Source organism: Schistocerca americana, chromosome 5 (assembly GCF_021461395.2).
Source record: "Schistocerca americana isolate TAMUIC-IGC-003095 chromosome 5, iqSchAmer2.1, whole genome shotgun sequence".
NCBI classification, from domain to species: domain Eukaryota; kingdom Metazoa; phylum Arthropoda; class Insecta; order Orthoptera; family Acrididae; genus Schistocerca; species Schistocerca americana.
The window spans coordinates 243,973,278-243,992,304 of record NC_060123.1 but is presented as its reverse complement, the minus strand read 5'-3'; the positions used below and the strand labels follow the sequence as shown (position 1 = coordinate 243,992,304).

At 38.0% G+C, this 19,027-nt stretch overlaps 1 protein-coding gene across 1 annotated transcript in view; it reads right to left on the bottom strand.

Annotated features, from left to right (window-relative positions):
• The window catches only part of LOC124615329 (protein catecholamines up), a 48,654-nt gene extending 45,357 nt beyond the window's left edge, over nucleotides 1–3,297 (bottom strand). Inside the window, exon 1 of the mRNA XM_047143128.1 lies at nucleotides 2,144–3,297. Coding sequence (XP_046999084.1) covers nucleotides 2,144–2,954 — 811 coding nt within the window. The 5' untranslated portion in view covers nucleotides 2,955–3,297. The remainder of the gene's footprint in view (nucleotides 1–2,143) is intronic.
• Between the last annotated feature and the right edge of the window lie 15,730 nt (nucleotides 3,298–19,027).

Genomic DNA, 19,027 nt, shown 5'->3' with positions numbered 1-19,027 from the left:
TGCAATCAATCCAAGCATACATACAGAAACAGAAGAAATTGTCCCAATGCCCTTAGCAATATCACTAACTAGTTTTCTGTGAATGGTCTCACCCTCAGTTTTAAAGACGTAACTACTCATTTCTGCACATCAAGTGTTACTACATCAGTGATAAGCATGACACATGGTAAAGAAATAATAAATAGTGTGGAAACTTCAAAATTCTCATGTGTTCATATTAATGAGCATTTGAACTGGAAGCAGCATATTTTGAAACTTAGTTCAACCACATTTTCACTTAAAATCATGGCATATCTTGGGGAGAGAGAAATCAGAAAGTTGACCAATTCTATATATTTTCATTTGGTACTGGCATACAGAATAATGTTCTTGGGTAAGTCATCTTTAAGGCAGTAAGTCTTCATTACACAAAAATGTGCTCACCCACAATCACCTTGTAGACATCTGTTAAAGGAGTTGGACATTCTGACCACTGCTTCATATTATATTTATTCCCTCACGAACTTTGTTGTAAATACTCAATTACGGTTCAATAGGAACAATGATGTACATAAGGATAACAGAAAGAAAAATGACATTCATTACTCATTTTTCAGGTTGTCTTTAGAACAAAACGGGCACACAATGCTACAGCAAAATTCTGAACACTTACCTGGAGATACAAAATGTTTGTCTGACAAAGTAAAATTTGGAAACAAACTGAAAAACTTTCTCCTCCTATTCTGTAGAAGAATTCCTATTATTGTAATGTGTAAAGGGTGGTGGGTAGGAATTAATAACTCACATCTGCACATTTTAAAATGTAAAATAAAATTTTAAAAACACTTATAAATGTTCAGCATGTAGCCATATTTACAAATTAATACAATTAATTTGAATGTAAAATTGACTCGTCCCACATCATTAAAATTTATTGTGCAAAATTATCCATGGAACATGAAACTAACTAACCCATTCCACAGTATTAGCTTGCCTTTCTCTTGCCTTCCACTGTAATGGTCCTTAACCTGTTCCAAAGGTAAACTGGACACACAGTCTTGTAAGAATACTTTTAGCAAGAAATCAGAATTCTCATGTACCACATGTCATTCCTTCTCATTCCCTATTTTCATCTTTCACATTCTCTGAATAGTAACATCATTTATAATTCTGTGAAACCAAGCTTTTCTCATTCACACATTTGACTGTGAATTAACAATGTAACTGCTATGGGGCTCACACCTTGTTCATCAAAGACAGCTGCATTTAGAACTAAATTATAAGCAGTGTTGCAATACAGCCTCCTATTCTTGTTGAGAATGTTACTGTGGAAAACAAATCAAAGTGAGCTATCTGTAATACCTGTGTTATTCGAGATGAAATCAACATTGAAATCTCCACAGACAGTGACCTTGACTAAGCCTTACCAGTACCCTTTCTAACTGCCTAATGAAGTATATCTGATGTATTTCCTGTTGGAGGTCCGTAAACTATCATTTTGTATGTTTCCAAGTCCGTTACTTCATCAAAAAACTCAAATAGCTGCTCAAAGCAGTACTCATTTATGTATATAAACATATTTTAATGATATACATAGCCTACTGAAATCAGCAGCATATGGTTTCAGTAGCAGTACTGGGTACAAGTAACTGCTAACACCTAATACAAAACCCAATTGCAAAATAACAACAACCTGTGTGTGTAAAGGCGTAAGGTGTCAGCAAAGTGAATGGAATGCATATACAGCTAACAGGAATCCATGAAAGTAACTCAATGACAGCAGCACTCATCATATACAGCTACCCATATTGGTGAAGTTACTTAAGATTAGAAATTCTACATTATCATCAATGTGTAACTCATGTCGTCACCATTATTTACAATTCACAAATACTGCTACCCAGTAGAAGGATAGCATTCGTCAGGGGGGGGCGCGTTTCAAAATACTTCACTTGTAGAGAAAAAAATGTTCAAATGGCTCTAAGCACGATGGGATTTAACATCTGAGGTCATCAGTCCCCTAGACTTAGTACTACTTAAACCTAATCACACACATGCCCTAGTCGAACCTGCGACCTTAGCAGCAGCGCAGTTCTGGACTGAAGCGCCTAGAACCGCTCGACCGCAGTGCCGGCACTAATACAGGAAGGAATATTAAACTTACCGTCTGATGAATGTTGATCTATTACTCGTTTCTCGTTGATATCATGTTTGTCTTTTTTTATTTTCTTATCATTCTCTTTACTTCTGTCTCCAGCACCTTCATTCTTGGCTACTTTCTGATTATCTGACTCTGTCTTTTTCTGGATTTTCGGTTTTTCTTTGTGTGCTACGTGGTGTGTGTGCCCATGCCCGCCTTTAACTAAACGTACGAATTTTTCGACAATTAGGAAAGTTATTATGCCTAGCAAAACCCACAAACCGACACTGGTATCATGTACGTGTGGTTCTCCTCCCCCCTCTGTATGACTATGGCTATGGGAATGATCATGAGAATGACTGTGTGACTCGTGATCGTCACCATCGCTTTCGCCGTGTGTGTGAGGCGAAAGGGCATGGGGGATGAGATGCAGGAATGCATCACCTAACAAACTACCGGACGCGAAGCTCAGCAGTATCTTAAGCATTGGCTCCCTTTCCTTACTGTTGTCTAACGGGACAAATAATAGTATCAGAAACGGTGCAGCACTTATCAGTAACGTTGAGCATAGAGCTTGCACCCATAGTGTATACATGTCCTGCAATAACTTTGTTCTATGGAAACGTTCCTCGGGATCAAATTCTTCCGCTTGCAAGTTGGCCTCTCTCGAATATTTGTAAGATGGCCTTTCTTCGAAGTATTCTTGCGATAAGTCATGGCTATGGCCGTGGCTATCGCCCTCATGTGCCGAACAACCCAAAGGTAAACCGAAGAAAACCAAAGCAAATATGACAGTGATAACTAATTTAAATAACACACGTCTATAATTGTTCATTTTGAATCAAAACTACGTCAACAGGTGTCACTACTTCGGCTGCACGAATATAACATAAACAAAGCAAAGAGCACTGAAAAATCTTAAACGGAACTACAGTCACATGTCATCCTAGCTCCACATGTTATCGACGCGGAGATCTGCCTCGTTGTTACCAAGGACTTATAGCCTGAAGGGATGGAGATATTACTGTAGAAAGTGATCGACAGTTCTCTAGGTTAATTAGGGGATGACAGTAATTAAAAGACTTGTATCATCACATTTAAAGTGTGCGATTTGCATCACAAGGATGCCGACGTCAGTGTGTTTCGCGAATAGCTATATCTATATCAATCGATTGTTCTTTGCCTGAGATTCTAATACAAATCTGACACATCAACTGTGTAGCATCTGAACCAAACGAAAACAATATATGGTAGCAAATCCAGCGGCTATCATCCTACAAGAGAGTAATTTCAAGATAAAAGACATAGTCTTTTAAAACATTACTCATCAATAGTTAAAAGTTGCAACCTATTAAGCAACAACAGGAGAAATTAAAGTGATCATTAATTCAGTCGTTAGACACTGTTACGAAAAAATGAATTAAAAATGGACTGCACAGCCAAAATGAAAAATAAGTGCATCCTACCATTAAAATACATAAGAAGGAAAGTTAAACAAAAGAACTGTTGTAATTGATACTAAAAATTAGTAAAGGGCGATTCACACGAGACGTAAACGTACCGTCACGGCACGTCACATCACGTCACCACCATGCGAGGGTGCATTTACATTGGACGTCGCGTCACATCACGTCAGTTCGCTGAAGCCTAGCTCCGAACGGTGAAAATGAGGTTACGAAATATGATCTATGAAATAAAAAGTTGTAGTATATTTTCGGAACTGAGGAAATACCAATGATAAAGTTCATTAATGGACAAAGTAAACATAATAACGCACGCTCTTGATCAATTGTGTGGCACAGTGCTGAGAGTGAAATAACACGTTAAAACATCGATATCTGCCTGCTGGTGAAAATATATAGGCCCTACTTACAGGCATATCAAACAATATTTACGAGGGAACAGACAGTCTGTTTCACTAAACGATTAATTTTTTTCCTTACGTAACTAATAGCGTCTGCGACGCCTCCTTTTTTTTTTTTTAGTAATACTCAATAATAAGACTAATTCTCTCACACAGCACATGTGAAAACTATGGCCAGTGATGAATGATTGTCTATTCTCAGTGAGGAATAGAACATCCTCAGCAGACTATTCATGGCCCAGTAGTCTTATTAATTTTGTCTGTTCTATTCTATTCTCCGAGTTTCAGTCACTTAGATATTTGGAGATTCATTTGTATTATTATCAGGTATTCATGTTATCAGATATTCAGAGACCCAGATATTCCCATTATCAGATTTCTAGACTACTGGATTATCAGATTTGTTACGTACTGCAATTGTAAGACAATGTAATGTAAGCGTTCACGTTTTTTATTAAATGATAATTGTTATTTAAAGTCTGCATACGTATTTCAGGAACCTTTCCACTACCTTATCCTTAGTAAATGTGGCCAGTAGTTGTGTGGGTGATTGTTTATGTGGTTTGGTGATTCTTTGTTTTCTAATTATTCAGAAATCCATTTTATGTTAAATGGCAACCCCTAATCACTGACCTTGCGAGGAGTAAAAATAATTCACGATCAAATTTTATCTTTGTTTTACAAATTAATTTCAGACCACATTAGCTGCAGCTCGGGTTAACATTGGCTTGAGCAACGCTGAATGTAACGTAATAAATTTTTAATCTAAATTCACATCATAATATATCTGAAATTAATTTCAGCTCGAAATAGGAAGCATTCAGCTTTCAGTGTTGTGAAGTATGAAACATATCTTCGCTCTTTACGGTCAAAATAGTTGGAGTACTTTTACATTATTGTAAATAAGGTATCAATTGCATTTGCATAGTAATAGTTGGATTTTATGAAGCTAAAATACTGGCTTTGATGAACATTATTAGACTTCAGGTCACTCATTTACAGAGATATTTATCTTTCTCAGTCACAGTGTATAATCGATCATCCAATGCATTGTAAGTGGCGAGCGTGACAGGACTGAAGAAATTAGGGTTTGTTTATATGTGTGTATGGAAAATCTATATTTATGGAAATTGTTAATGATTGTTTGCTTCTTTTTGTACAGACTTCTGGAACCAGAGAATATGAAGTGTAGCCCAGAGTAAGATCGAACACAAAAACGACTGAACTTAAAGAATTCGGCTTAAGGCAAGGAGATTGTCGTTGAGTTCTATCACAAGATATCGTATTCCAGAAACTATAGTGACTCACGATCCTTTTTTCATAGGGGTTTTGCTGAAAAAGTGTGTAAAGTACAGGGTTTTAGTAGTGAAATACGATGTGTTGCAAGATGGCGCTATGCAACTTTAGTTTGCTTTCGGAAATGGTTAGGGAAGAATAAAGAATCTGACTGCATGAAGCATTATCATAATTTTTATCTGTTAGCTTTGAGAGTTTTGTCGAGTGTTAAATCTAAGAAAGGGTGCACATGAAGATATTAAGAGATTTTACTTTGCTTGGGTTATGAAAAAAGTCGGCACACATCCGAAGATGGATCCGGATGCACAAACCAGCCAAGAGAACGTTAGCGACGATGAGAATTTAAGTGATTCTGAACAAGAAAGTTTAGATCAGTTTGGATTTGTACCAAATACGCCTCCACCTGATTCCGAAATGCAGGTACAGGCTAAGCAAGAGACTACCTTGTCTACAGATCCTTTCGAAAGTTTGTTCTGGAGAATTCAAGAACATGCGAAAATTCAGGACAATGACATGAAATCTACGTTACATGCTTCTGCAAAGCAGCAAGGAGAAAAGATAGAAAAAACCTTACAGTCTTAGTTGCAACAACAGCATGAGAAAGTTAATCATGCATTAGCCACCCTTTCAGTTGCGTAAGCTTTGCGAATAGATGATACATTGAAGTTGTTCATGGAACAGCAAGCTGAGAGAACACAGCAGATGCTAAGTCAGTTTGCAGCACAGTTCGAAACTAAGCGATATAATGTATTGACTTAATAGAATCGCGATTATGATAAGGTTCCACAAAATGTTAACAAGATCGGTGAAGATTTGTGTTGAGTGCAGATGACACAATCGAGTCTTAAGTTAGCTCTAAGAAATACTTCAGAGAAAGTACAAAATTTATCACTGCAATCTAGAATGGAGACTGAATCAGAGTTTGAGAATTGCAAACAAAAAGTCACCACTCAATTTAACCAGTGGCTGCCACAAAAAGATGAGCAAATTGTAGCCAAATTAAAGCAGGAATTACCAGTGGCAGTGCACACTGTTGCACAAATCACATCAGATACAACAGAAAGTGTTGAAACTCTAGCTTCAGTGTTTCTACATATTACTTAACAAACAAAGAAACTTAAAAATGAAATGCTTAGCATGACACATGTTAACATGGATCAGCCATCAGTGGATTATGATAGAGAAGTGTGTTTTGGGAATAATCAAATTATTTTACTGACACAGGAATATGTGTCACAATCCAATGCATCAAATGGTTATTCGCTAGCAGCAAATTATAGAGCTAGTCAACAGGCGAATCTCTTTGATGAAGAAATCCTCATAAAGCATAGGTAACACTCAGTTTTTATTCAAGATAGGAAATCAATACATTTAGTAGTTTTCATTACGTCGTTACCGATGTCATCTTTAGATTGTGGAGTGAAGGTCAAAAGATACCGTTTGTAGTGCCCTTACACATAACGATGCCACATTGTGGGTTATGGAGACAGCAGAGTGGTGTGATACATTCGAACAATTCAAATGTGCATCTTTAGACAAATTTTCGACCACTGTGATGCAGGAACATTTATGCAAGAAACTATATAACTCAGAGATGTACTCACAAAATAAAGGTTCTTTGTGAAAATACTTTGGAGAGATAGATTAATTAGACAAAGTACTCGAATGACTGTATGTGACCGAAAAATGTAATCAAGATATTGAAGTCCAGGTTACCGGTATCTGTACAGGAGAAACTGTTAACTATACTGAACAATGACATGAAAAGTTCCTGTCCATCATCAATTCCATAGACCTTATGCAGGAAGGGTATGAAGGTGACTCAATGTAATCAGAACACACATGGTCCGAATTGTGCCATTGGTAACTCCCATAACGAGAGTGGTAAGTGGAACTGTGGTACTTTCAATGGTGGTGGACAGACACAAGATAGACAATACCCCTACATTAATCAGTGTCTGTCTCCAAATAATAGAGGAAATGGATACTTTCAACCTGCAAATAGTAATAAACTGAACCATTCCTACCAGAACACCGAGAGGTATAGGAAAGAAAATCGTTTATGTAATTATAGCAAGAATTATAATGAAGGTCAAAATGATGAAGGAATTTCCAGGGTAATACCTGGAGTCTGAACCAGCAACCAGGCAGATGGCCAAAAAATAATGGATCATCTCCTGGTGGAATGTATAGTTGGAACAGCATATGGAATAACTGTGTATCCCAGAATACACCAAATCACTGGCAACAACAACAATCTCATGAAATAAGGGTAGTGGACGTACAAACTGAGCCACTTCCATCTACCTCAAATCTGACAAACTAAGAACGGCCACACTGCACGCTCGAGTGTGGGTTACAGAACTGCAGAACCATGTTACATGTTCGAAACAGAACACTAACAGACTCTACACTTATAGTTGGGATATAGAAATAATTACAGAACAGCATCAGGTTCTTATAAAGAAGACTTGAAACTACATATAAGATAAAACGAGGATAGAGAAATGAAAGACAAACTCTGTGTTGAATCAGAGAAGTGTAAAACTGCAATGAGAGAGATAGTGCAAGCTGCCGTAAAGGAGATCATTTGTAATTTTCAAATAACAGCCATTTTAGATGGAGCTAGTACAAATGTTATTAATGGAGCATTTGTTACGAAGTTGAAAGCCACATACTGCATTCCTACTCTGTCAATACACAACTGTAAAGTAGCAGGTGTGATTGGTGTGAAAGCAGGAACTGTAAAGTAGCAGATACAGGTAGTTGTTGATCTAGGAAAGGGAGCCTACAATTGCACATTCCTGCTAGTAAATGAAATGATCGTACGGCATTGTTGGCCGGGAGACCCCATGCAGCCGAAATACCTTTCTTTTCAAATTTGGGAAGCTGCAATGCTGTCCTATCTTCCTCGGACGTTTTGAGGAGCCAAAGTTCCCCCATATATTATGGGCATAAGTTATAAAGTTTTTGACTGATTTACCCAGAATACATACTTTCCACTGTTCAGATGTGAGAGTACTTTGAAAGGATAACATAACTTTATACAATTTATAACGTTCTGACAGTTTACTTCATGGATTTTGAACTATTTCATGCTTAATCTCTTGCCATATTGGATCGTTCTCTTGTAAAATCTTTGCAATTTTGCACATCCAAAGAAGTGACCATCTAAACAATTGGTCTTTCATAAGCAAAATTTTAAATTGGGCTGTCTTTTCTACGAACTTATTATACTCAGTTAACCTGACTGGTAATCCTCACAAGCCATTGGCAATGACATTGTCCTTGCCTTGAATGTTCACGTTAATCATAATGCAGGTTTGTGAAGTAATTTGCGTGTATTCAAAAACAATTCCTTATGATCACAGAAAACCTTAATATGCTTCCCATAGATATAACAATGAAATTTTTTGAGCGCCCACATTACAGTTAAGGGCTCTAACTCTGTTGTGTAGTATGCTCGATCGTATTGCGACAAGACATGACTCATAAAGCTAATCACTCTAATTCTAAGACTTGCAACAGGCGAGCGGTCTACCCGACGGGAGGCCCTCGTCACACGCCATTTTTTTCCACAAATTACAAGATCTTGTGTGTGGTGTCAAGAGAGTTATCCTATCAATAGCAGCAGTAAACTTGAATTACACCCCACAGTGCCTACTGAACTTGCATCGGTGTATCAGAACTTCCACCCATGGCAGAGGGGGTATGAAGTATATGACTGCAATCTATGATGTACTTTCTAAATATGCAAAATTGTATGCAGCAAAAGCGACCTCGGTTGGACCCATAATTCATAGAATTGCTACTGACAATATATCAAAGTTTGCTAAACCAGAGAGCATATTGTAAGATAACATGAGTAATTTTACTTGCTAGAAGTAGCGAAATTTCTTAAAGGATCAGCAGACCAACTCGGTTTTGATTTCAAGATGGGATCCACGACCCAATTGTGCAGACAGGGCGCTCTGAGAATGTAACTGATCCATTCAGGCATATGCTACTGCAAGACTGACTCTGTGGACCACATTAGTACAGCTATTTGAAGAAATAATCAACAATTTGCCACACCTGTCTGAAAACTAAATGCACACTGAGCTGTAATTAACAATGAAAGAAGACAATGAATGGGTGAAAATCTTCTTTAAAGTCCAAGCGGTAGATGTAAGTTACAGTGAAAAGCTACAAGATGCTTTGTCATGCCTATGAAGTGAAGCCCAGGCTACGAAAAGAATGTACGATGAATATGTGAAGTGTGTGCGAAAGTTCCGAATTGAGGAAAAGATTCTACTAGGGGTATTACCCAAATCTTTCCTGCTCAAGAAAAAGAATAAGAAATGACAACATTTGTAATGGCCTGTGTATAATAATGAGTATTTCATACGAGGGGAGCTGTTTTCTAGTCTTCCCCAGAATGCAGGAACCAAAGGCTTGTATCTCCATAAAGACATTAAGAAATACAGGCAGTAGTAAACTTAGACGCACTATAGTATGGGATGCAGGTTCCCTTTGTAGAGCATGTTTTATATCAGTAAGTAAAGTGAAAGAGTAAAGGAAAATATTTAAATGTCTTTAATACTTTGTAGTCTCTAAATAAAGTAGTATTGGGAAACCTTCTTTTTAATTTAAAGTCATTAGTTTATAACATGCTAGACAGTGTAACCAAAGAGTTAGTGTGGAAGACGTGATGCAAATAGATGGACTGTAACCTGCAGCCTACTTCTTAGTGTAGTGCCATATGACATTGTGGTCAAGAGTGCCTAGGGATGAATAAGTGATTATAATGTCGTAATTTTCACCATGAGCTCTAGCAGGAAGAGCTTTCTCATGTGTGATTATTTATGTAGAGTATATTGTTAAAATTTTTCTTAGGCAAATGAAATTTAAACATTAATTAGAATCACATATCATATACTGCAGCAAATCCTTACTGAAGAGAGGATTGTGCATGCATGCATAACGCAAATTCTAGATTTATGCAAGAGCTATTTTACTGCTCTTATTGCTTGAATCTGCTTAATGTTTCTCAGACTGGTTAAATACCGATATAAACAGGTTGTCACAGAAGATTTTTTTAAATAGCTGATATCTCAACTCTGATCTCCCAAAGCATGAACAAAAAATTGCAACACTAACATTCGAAGTTGATTTAACAGTCTGTCTATGTTAGTCTGTGAGGTCAAGTTAATGTTAATCTCTTTATGGTATTTTGTAACATACTTTGTAAACATGAAAGGTGCAATTGCAAGTAACAGCTGTATGTAGATCCGTGTGGGGTCAAGCTATGCTTAACTGTCAGTGAAAACGTGTAAATCATACAAATTCGTAACAAAATGGCTCATACAAGTAGTACTGGAACCAAGACAGTATACTTACTACAGTCTGTTCTACTCTAAAACGAAGTATCTAATAGATAAAAAGTTATATGAACGTTATTGCTTCAGATTGCATGAAGTTTTAAAGATAGTCATTGAGTGATCAATACAAAGACATTCTATTGTGTGGATCACAAAGACAATGTATTACAAATATAAGTGTAACGTGTGTAAATCCACTGTCTGTGTAAAAGTGCGGAAACATTCCACACATGGTAAATTCCACGGAGATAAATGCCTTTGGAGGTAACCAGGTGGACTCCACATGTAATGGCAGTGACTTGAGAGTGTTAAGTTATCAGCGCAATGAGCGAAATGGGTTGAGCAGTAGCAGCACAACAATGAAAACTACAATCAGTCATCTGTTTAATGTGCTTCATGCCGCAGACTATTGCAATTCTTAAAAAGATAAACTATTCTGAGTGGATTTGATGTGACAAGGACACAATTAAACATGTGAAACATAATCTGAGCAACATACGAACTTGGCTTACATATTATGGACTTTACTACACCAAACAGAGGATGACAGACTAAAGGCCGAAATACTAAATGTCTTTTTCCAAAGTTGTTTCACAGAGGAAGATTGTACTGTAGTTCCTTCTCTAGATTGTCGCACAGATGACAAAATGGTAGATATCGAAATAGACGACAGAGGGATAGAGAAACAATTAAAATCGCTCAAAAGAGGAAAGGCCTCTGGACCTGATGGGATACCAGTTCAATTTTACGCAGAGTACGCGAAGGAACTTGCCCCCCTTCTTGCAGCGGTGTACCGTAGGTCTCTAGAAGAGCGTAGCGTTCCAAAGGATTGGAAAAGGGCACAGGTCATCCCCGTTTTCAAGAAGGGACGTCGAGCAGATGTGCAGAACTATAGACCTATACCTCTAACGTCGATCAGTTGTAGAATTTTGGAGCACGTATTGTGTTTGAGTATAATGACTTTTCTGGAGACTAGAAATCTAGTCTGTAGGAATCAGCATGGGTTTCGAAAAAGACGGTCATTTGAAACCCAGCTCGCGCTATTCGTCCACGAGACTCAGAGGGCCATAGATACGGGTTCACAGGTAGATGCCGTGTTTCTTGACTTCCGCAAGGCGTTCGATACAGTTCCCCACAGTCGTTTAATAAACAAAGTAAGAGCATATGGACTATCAGACCAATTGTGTGATTGGATTGAGGAGTTCCTAGATAACAGGACGCAGCATGTCATTCTCAATGGAGAGAAGTCTTCCGAAGTAAGAGTGATTTCAGGTGTGCCGCAGGGGAGTGTCATAGGACCGTTGCTATTCACAATATACATAAATGACCTTGTGGATGACATCGGAAGTTCACTGAGGCTTTTTGCGGATGATGCTGTGGTATTTCGAGAGGTTGTAACAATGGAAAATTGTACCGAAATACAGGAGGATCTGCAGCGAATTGACGCATGGTGCAGGGAATGGCAATTGAATCTCAATGTAGACAAGTGTAATGTGCTGCGAATACACAGAAAGATAGATCCTTTATCATTTAGCTACAAAATAGCAGGTCAGCAACTGGAAGCAGTTAATACCATAAATTATCTGGGAGTACGCATTAGGAGTGATTTAAAATGGAATGATCATATAATGTTGATCGTCGGTAAAGCAGATGCCAGACTGAGATTCATTGGAAGAATCGTAAGGAAATGCAATCTGAAAACAAAGGAAGTAGGTTACAGTACGCTTGTTCGCCCACTGCTTGAATACTGCTCAGCAGTGTGGGATCCGTACCAGATAGGGTTGATAGAAGATATAGAGAAGATCCAACGGAGAGCAGCGCGCTTCGTTACAGGATCATTTAGTAATCGCGAAAGCGTTACAGAGATGATAGATAAACTCCAGTGGAAGACTCTGCAGGAGAGACGCTCAGTAGCTCGGTACGGGCTTTTGTCAAAGTTTCGAGAACATACCTTCACCGAAGAGTCAAGCAGTATATTGCTCCCTCCTACGTACATCTCGCGAAGAGACCATGAGGATAAAATCAGAGAGAGTAGAGCCCACACAGAGGCATACCGACAATCCTTCTTTCCACGAACAATACGAGAATGGAATAGAAGGGAGAACCGATAGAGGTAATCAAGGTACCCTCCGCCACACACCGTCAGGTGGCTTGCGGAGTATGGATGTAGATGTAGATGTAGAATCACATAATCATGCATAATTGTGATGATCATTTTTTCTTTTGTAAAGTAACTCTACATTATTGGAATAATCGACCCCCCACACAGGGATACTGATTGAAAAATTTACACTTTTATGTTAGGTTAGATTCAGTTTTCGTTCCATAGACTCAAAAATGAGATGATTCTCGTGGGTGTGGAACAAGACAGAAAGTATAATATAAAAACATAAAACATCTGAATATAATACTGACTCTCCTGATCATTTGTCAGGTGATTGTCAAATTAGGCGAATACATTACAAAAAACTGGAACTGCTAATATTTACAGAATTAATTCTGTGTTAGCATGAAACAGAGTTACATACTTTTAATTAATTTATCATACACAAAATACCTAATCTTGCCTGTTGTGACTAAGTGTTGTCAAAACTAAAATCTAACAGACATTTTTACTTAAGCTGGTCCAACACTCCTAGTTAAGATATTCCATTTATAGAATAGAAGGAGGTGCCTATCAAAAAGTCTTTCAGACTCTGTTTGAACTGACAAATAGTAATCATTCTTACATAAAGTCGTTTGAGTTCATAAATGCTTGTGTAAATGATGAGTACAGGAAGTGGATGCTCAATGCCTGTTTAGGTTTCATGTCAAATTCAGGGCGAGGTGGTGCGCTGCCTGACACAGAGATTTCATGGAACCAGCACTTGCAGCTTACGACACGGCAACAACTGTAGGGGCGCCAGCTGACTGTCAAGTCAGCTGATCTCAGAGTGAGGTCATTGTGCATCCCATCGCCACCTCTGCTGCTAGGTCAACAACCTCCATGTCTATCCATCGGAGAAGATAATCTACTTTCATTTGTATAAAGTCATGAATATGAAACCAATTTTCCTGTATTGCTTGAAGTTTTGATTGTATATTGAAAGACATTCCTCAACCAGAATATTGCATATTATGATACAGCTAAAATTTCATGAATTCAGTGTTCCATAACCAACTGTATAGGAGTAACTGGATTATTTGAACTCACATATTTGAAAAGTTAATCAAAATTAATGTTTGTGCCACATTATTATTGGACAGTTAATAATCTAATTTCTGAATGAAAAATTAAGGTAATACTGCAGCTGAATATAATTTTCTATAAGTGTGATATAAATTAACATTGTCGTCAAACGTGAGGGAACACGTTGTAGCTCTGTCCAAGTTTTAAGCTCAACTTTTCCTTGGACATTGCCCAAATGGAAGAGCTAGATGTTGTTGCCCCGACTGCAAGTTAAGATTTTTTTGACATATTCCCTGAAGACAGTAGACAAGTTGTTACACAAGTAGTTTGACAGTAATTGTGAACATAAGTGAAAGTGACTGAAGATAATTAGCTTGTGTTGATTTAGGGAGAGATTTTAACCTGAAATTTTAACATACATAAATGAAAATGTAATGGTAAACATAAATTGTGATATTCAGATAAACTTGGACTGTCAAATGACAGCATGATGTATTAACTGAATGTGATTTTTTTTAAATTGAACCAGTAAACAAACTTTATTTAATTCTCGGAAATGAAACCTTACTAAACGTTTTAGATATGAAAGCCTGAAGGCAAGGCTTTTCAACACATGCCTTCAGCTTTCTGGTGGACTGTGTGACATCTCCTTTTTTATTTTTAATACACAATAGTAAGACTAACCCTTTCACCCAGTATACGTGAAAACTTTGGACCAGTGATGAAAAATTAAGGTAATACTGCAGCTGAATATAATTATCTTAGTGAGGTATAGAACCTCCTTGAAAGACTATTTAAGTCAGGGTCGCCATATTCATTTTGCCCATTTTATGTTAGCCTATCCTCCAAGTTTCAGTCACTAAGAGATTTGGAGATTCAATCATATTATTATCAGATATTCATGTTATCAGATATTCAGAGACTCAGATATTCCGATTATCTGACTTCTAGATTCTTAGATTACCAAATTTGTTACATACTGCAATTGCTGGATTTTTTACTGAATAATAATTAAGTGTTGTTTAAGGGGACCACACAGTGGTTCAGGTCGAAAAAATCGATTTTCGGTTTTCATCATATTTCGATAGATTAAGGTTTTATTTAAGTACTCTGAAAAGGATTTTGCTGAAAAAATCTTTTTCCAGCATTTAAAGAGCATTTTCCTAGCACGTATGTTTATGGCCAAGAAAGTGAGACAAACATACAGGAAGGTGAAAAAGAAGCTGGAAGACCTGCTAGAGGCCAAAGAAGGGCCATCATATGCAGCAGGACAGTTTTAATTATTTGTAAGTAACAAATTTCAAATGTTTTTTCTTTAAAGTCAATTTCCCGTAAACTATAATTTTGAGTACATATGCCCCATTATATCAAAAACTATCATAGATAAATGAATGAAGTTTTCAGAGACCCTGCATAACATAAAAAGCAACCCCTGGTACTACATTCATTAATATTCCCCCATTAGGAAGTCCACAAAAAATATTTTCTGCAGAAAAAACTTAATATATTTTGTTAATGAATTTAAAAAAGTATTTCTTAAAACTATAATATGGATAAAGTAAATTTTAGTACAGTTGACTCTATTAGCATCATGTAACATATAGTAAAAATATTAAGGACCTGCATCAAATAGTTTTCTTCAGAAATGGGTCGAATATTTACCTAAACTAACATGGGCTACATAGGCCGGGTGTGGTCCCCTTGAAGTTTGTGTACGTATTTCAGAAACTTTTCCTCTATCTTATGCTTAGTAAGTGTGGTCAGTAGTTGTGCAAACAAACACTCATATGGTTTGGTGATTCTTTGTTTTTTAATTATTCTGAATTCCGTTTTATGTCAAATAGCAACACCCAATAACTGAGCTCATTCATCTTATAGTAATGGTTACAGTGTTTTGAGTGGTTTCTTAATCTTTCTTTTACTGGTTTGCTTTGTTTTCGTGGCAAATTGCAAATTCTCCTTGATCAGTTGGATATCTCTCCTGTCTTTGTGCTTTACAATGATTACTTCACTACACCAGCAATGGATGCCCTGAAGAAAGTAATTTGCTGTATTATTGAAAGTTATTTGTGAATCTACTTTCGCAGTCCTTGGGCACACACAAATCCTGTTTCTAAGATGTAATAGTTATTAATAATTGTATCTGGGGCACATATAAGTTGACAACATTTACAATAGCCAGTCATAATACTTTTTACACTACTGAACTAGAAATGAACCCATTAATTCTTGTAATCATCTCTAGCAGCTATATTTAGTCTGGGAGGGAGGGAAAGTAACTGGAGATGCAACACTTTCACTGTTTCCTTCCTTGTTTTATGCAACAATCTCACCTTAAAACTCTCAATGAGTTTTTCAAAATAAAATATCTATTCTCTAATGTGAAAATATTAAGGGAATGGACAAAAATATGGAAACGCCACAAGAGATACTGAATAAATACAGATTCTAGTCAAGCCTTCTGATTGTACTGATGTATTTTATCATAAACATCAACTGTGCAATATCCCAGTATTTAGCAAGTATCAGTTGTGGCGATAACAGTGTTCTGTGTATTTATGAGTGTGTTATATTGGCGCTAACACCCAAACCTCCAGATGTCAGACACTCAGATCTGTACAAAACGGTGTTTGTCGATAGAGAATGAACCAAAGCACCGATTTAGTTCGTGCTGTGTCCTGTCGTCCAGTAGAACATACGTAAACGATAATTAAAAGGATGACCAGAGCTACAGATCACAGGAAAAGCTTATTGTGAGTAAATAAACTGCAGAACGCGAGTATGTCGTCTGCTAAAGGTCCCACATTCAAATCCCATTGTTAACAATAACTTTAACTGTTTACAGGTGAAACTGTTTTATGGGAAAACATTTTTCTGGGATGTGGAAGAACTTTCCGGAGTTTGTAACAGTGTCCTTTTGTCAGTTCGCTTTCGCTTCGTTAGTTGAACGTTATGTATTTATTATAGATTTAATTATTTTGTTTATTATTAACTGTTATTATTATTTCTGAATATCCTCAGATATTAAAAGAATACAAAGTAAAAAAGTATTTTATTAGCCTCTCCTTCTATAATTAATTATAATTAAGCATAATGCTTCGACTCAAAGATGCATCTGCTGGTTAACACTCAGATTCATATTAAACAGAATTTTAACACTACTGTTATACTGTAAAATTATGAAATGCTTTGTATGAAGTATGAGAGAAAAATAGCACATGAGTAAAAACTATTGATAGCTTTCAGGGCCATTAGAACCTTCCTCTGGGAAGATGGATATGTTTTGGAAGATTGGGAATGAGGGTAAGATCACTTAGATCATCTGTGCAGAACACTACTGTGACCCATTCATGAGTACTGCTCAAGTGTTTGAGAACCCCCCCAGGTCAGAGTGAGCCAACATGCTGAAGCAACACAGAGGCGATGGCTAGATAGGTTATTAGTAGGTTCAAACAGTATATGAGTATTATGAAGATGTTTGACAAACTCATATGTGAATCCCTGGAGGGAAGACAAAGTTCTTTTTGTGGAACACTATTGAGAAAATTTAGAAGATATGAGAAATTAGGGCTCATATGGAGGCATGTAGATAGCCTTTCTTTCCTCACTCTATTTGCGAGTGGGACAGGAAAGGTAATGATTTGTAGTGCTACAAAGTACCCTCCGCCATGCACCATTTGGTCCCTTGCATAGTATGTTTATATATTAAAATACGGAAGAAAACTGTGACTACCTACTACACTCATGCTCATAAATTAAGGATAATTGAAAAATGTGGTGCCACACAACGTGACACTACACAAAACTGGCGCCAATGGCATAGGCATATAGAGAACACACACGACACAGATCTGTAACTCCACGGTATTAGTGATAAGTTGAGAAAACCATCCCAAAACACCCGTGCTACCAAACGCCATTGTTTCCTGCACATGTACTCCGATATCAATATGGGACATGATCACCATGCACATGTACATAGGCCACACAACAGGTTGGCATACTCTGGATCAGATGGTCCAGCGGTTGCTGGGGTACAGCCTCCCATTCTTACACCAGTGCCAGTCGGAGCTCCTGATGTGTCCTCGGGATTTGAAGACGTGCAGCAATACGTCGACGGAGAGCATCCCAGACTCCTCGATGGGGCTTAGGTCTGGAGAACAGGCAGGCCACTCCATGTGCCTGATATCTTCTGTTTCTAGGTACTCCTCCATGATGACAAGCACTGTGCGGCCATGCGTTATCATCTGTCAGGAGGAAGGTGGGACCCACTGCACCCCTGAAAAGGTGGGCATACTGGTGCAAAATGACGTCCCGATACACCTGACCTGTTACAGTTCTTCTGTCAAAGACATGCAGGGGTGCATGTGCACCAATCATAATCCCACCCCACACCATCAAACCACGACCTCCATACAGGTCCCTTTCAAAGACATTAGGGGATTGGTATCTCTTTGCTGGTTCACGCCAGATGAAAACTCGTCGAGAATCACTGTTCAGACTATACCTGGACTCGTCCATGAACATAACCTGGGACCACTGCTCCAATGACCATGTACTGTGTTCTTGACACCAGGATTTACGGGCACTTCTGTGACCAGGGTCAGTGGAATGCACCTTGCATGTCTCTGGGCGAATAAACCATGTCTGTTCAGTCGTCTGTAGACTCTGTGCCTGGAGACAACTGTTCCAGTGGCTGTGGTAAGGTCCTGAGCAAGGCTACATGCAGTACTCCGTGGCTGGCTGCGGGCACTGACGGTGAGATAACCGTCTTCTTGTGGTGTTGTATACTGTGGACGTCCCGTACTGTTGCGCCTGGACACGTTTCCTGTCTGCTGAAATCGTTCCCATAATCTTGAGATAACACTTTGTAGCACACGGAGGGCCCATGCTATGATCTGCTGTGTTTGACCAGCCTCCAGTCGCCGTAGTATTCTACCCCTCATAATGTCATCAATATGTGTTCTTTGAGCCATTTTGAACACGCAGTCACCATTAGCATGTCTGAAAAAGTCTGCACACTTACTCGCTGCGACATATTCTGACATGCACCAACACACCTCTGCCAGCGCCACCATGCGACGACCGCAGGTCAAATGCACCACATGGTCATACCCCAAGGTGATTTAAACCCGCAAACCGCCCACCAGAGCATTGTTTCACCATGTATCAGAATTATCCTTAATTTATGAGCATAAGTGGACATTAAAAAATATTAG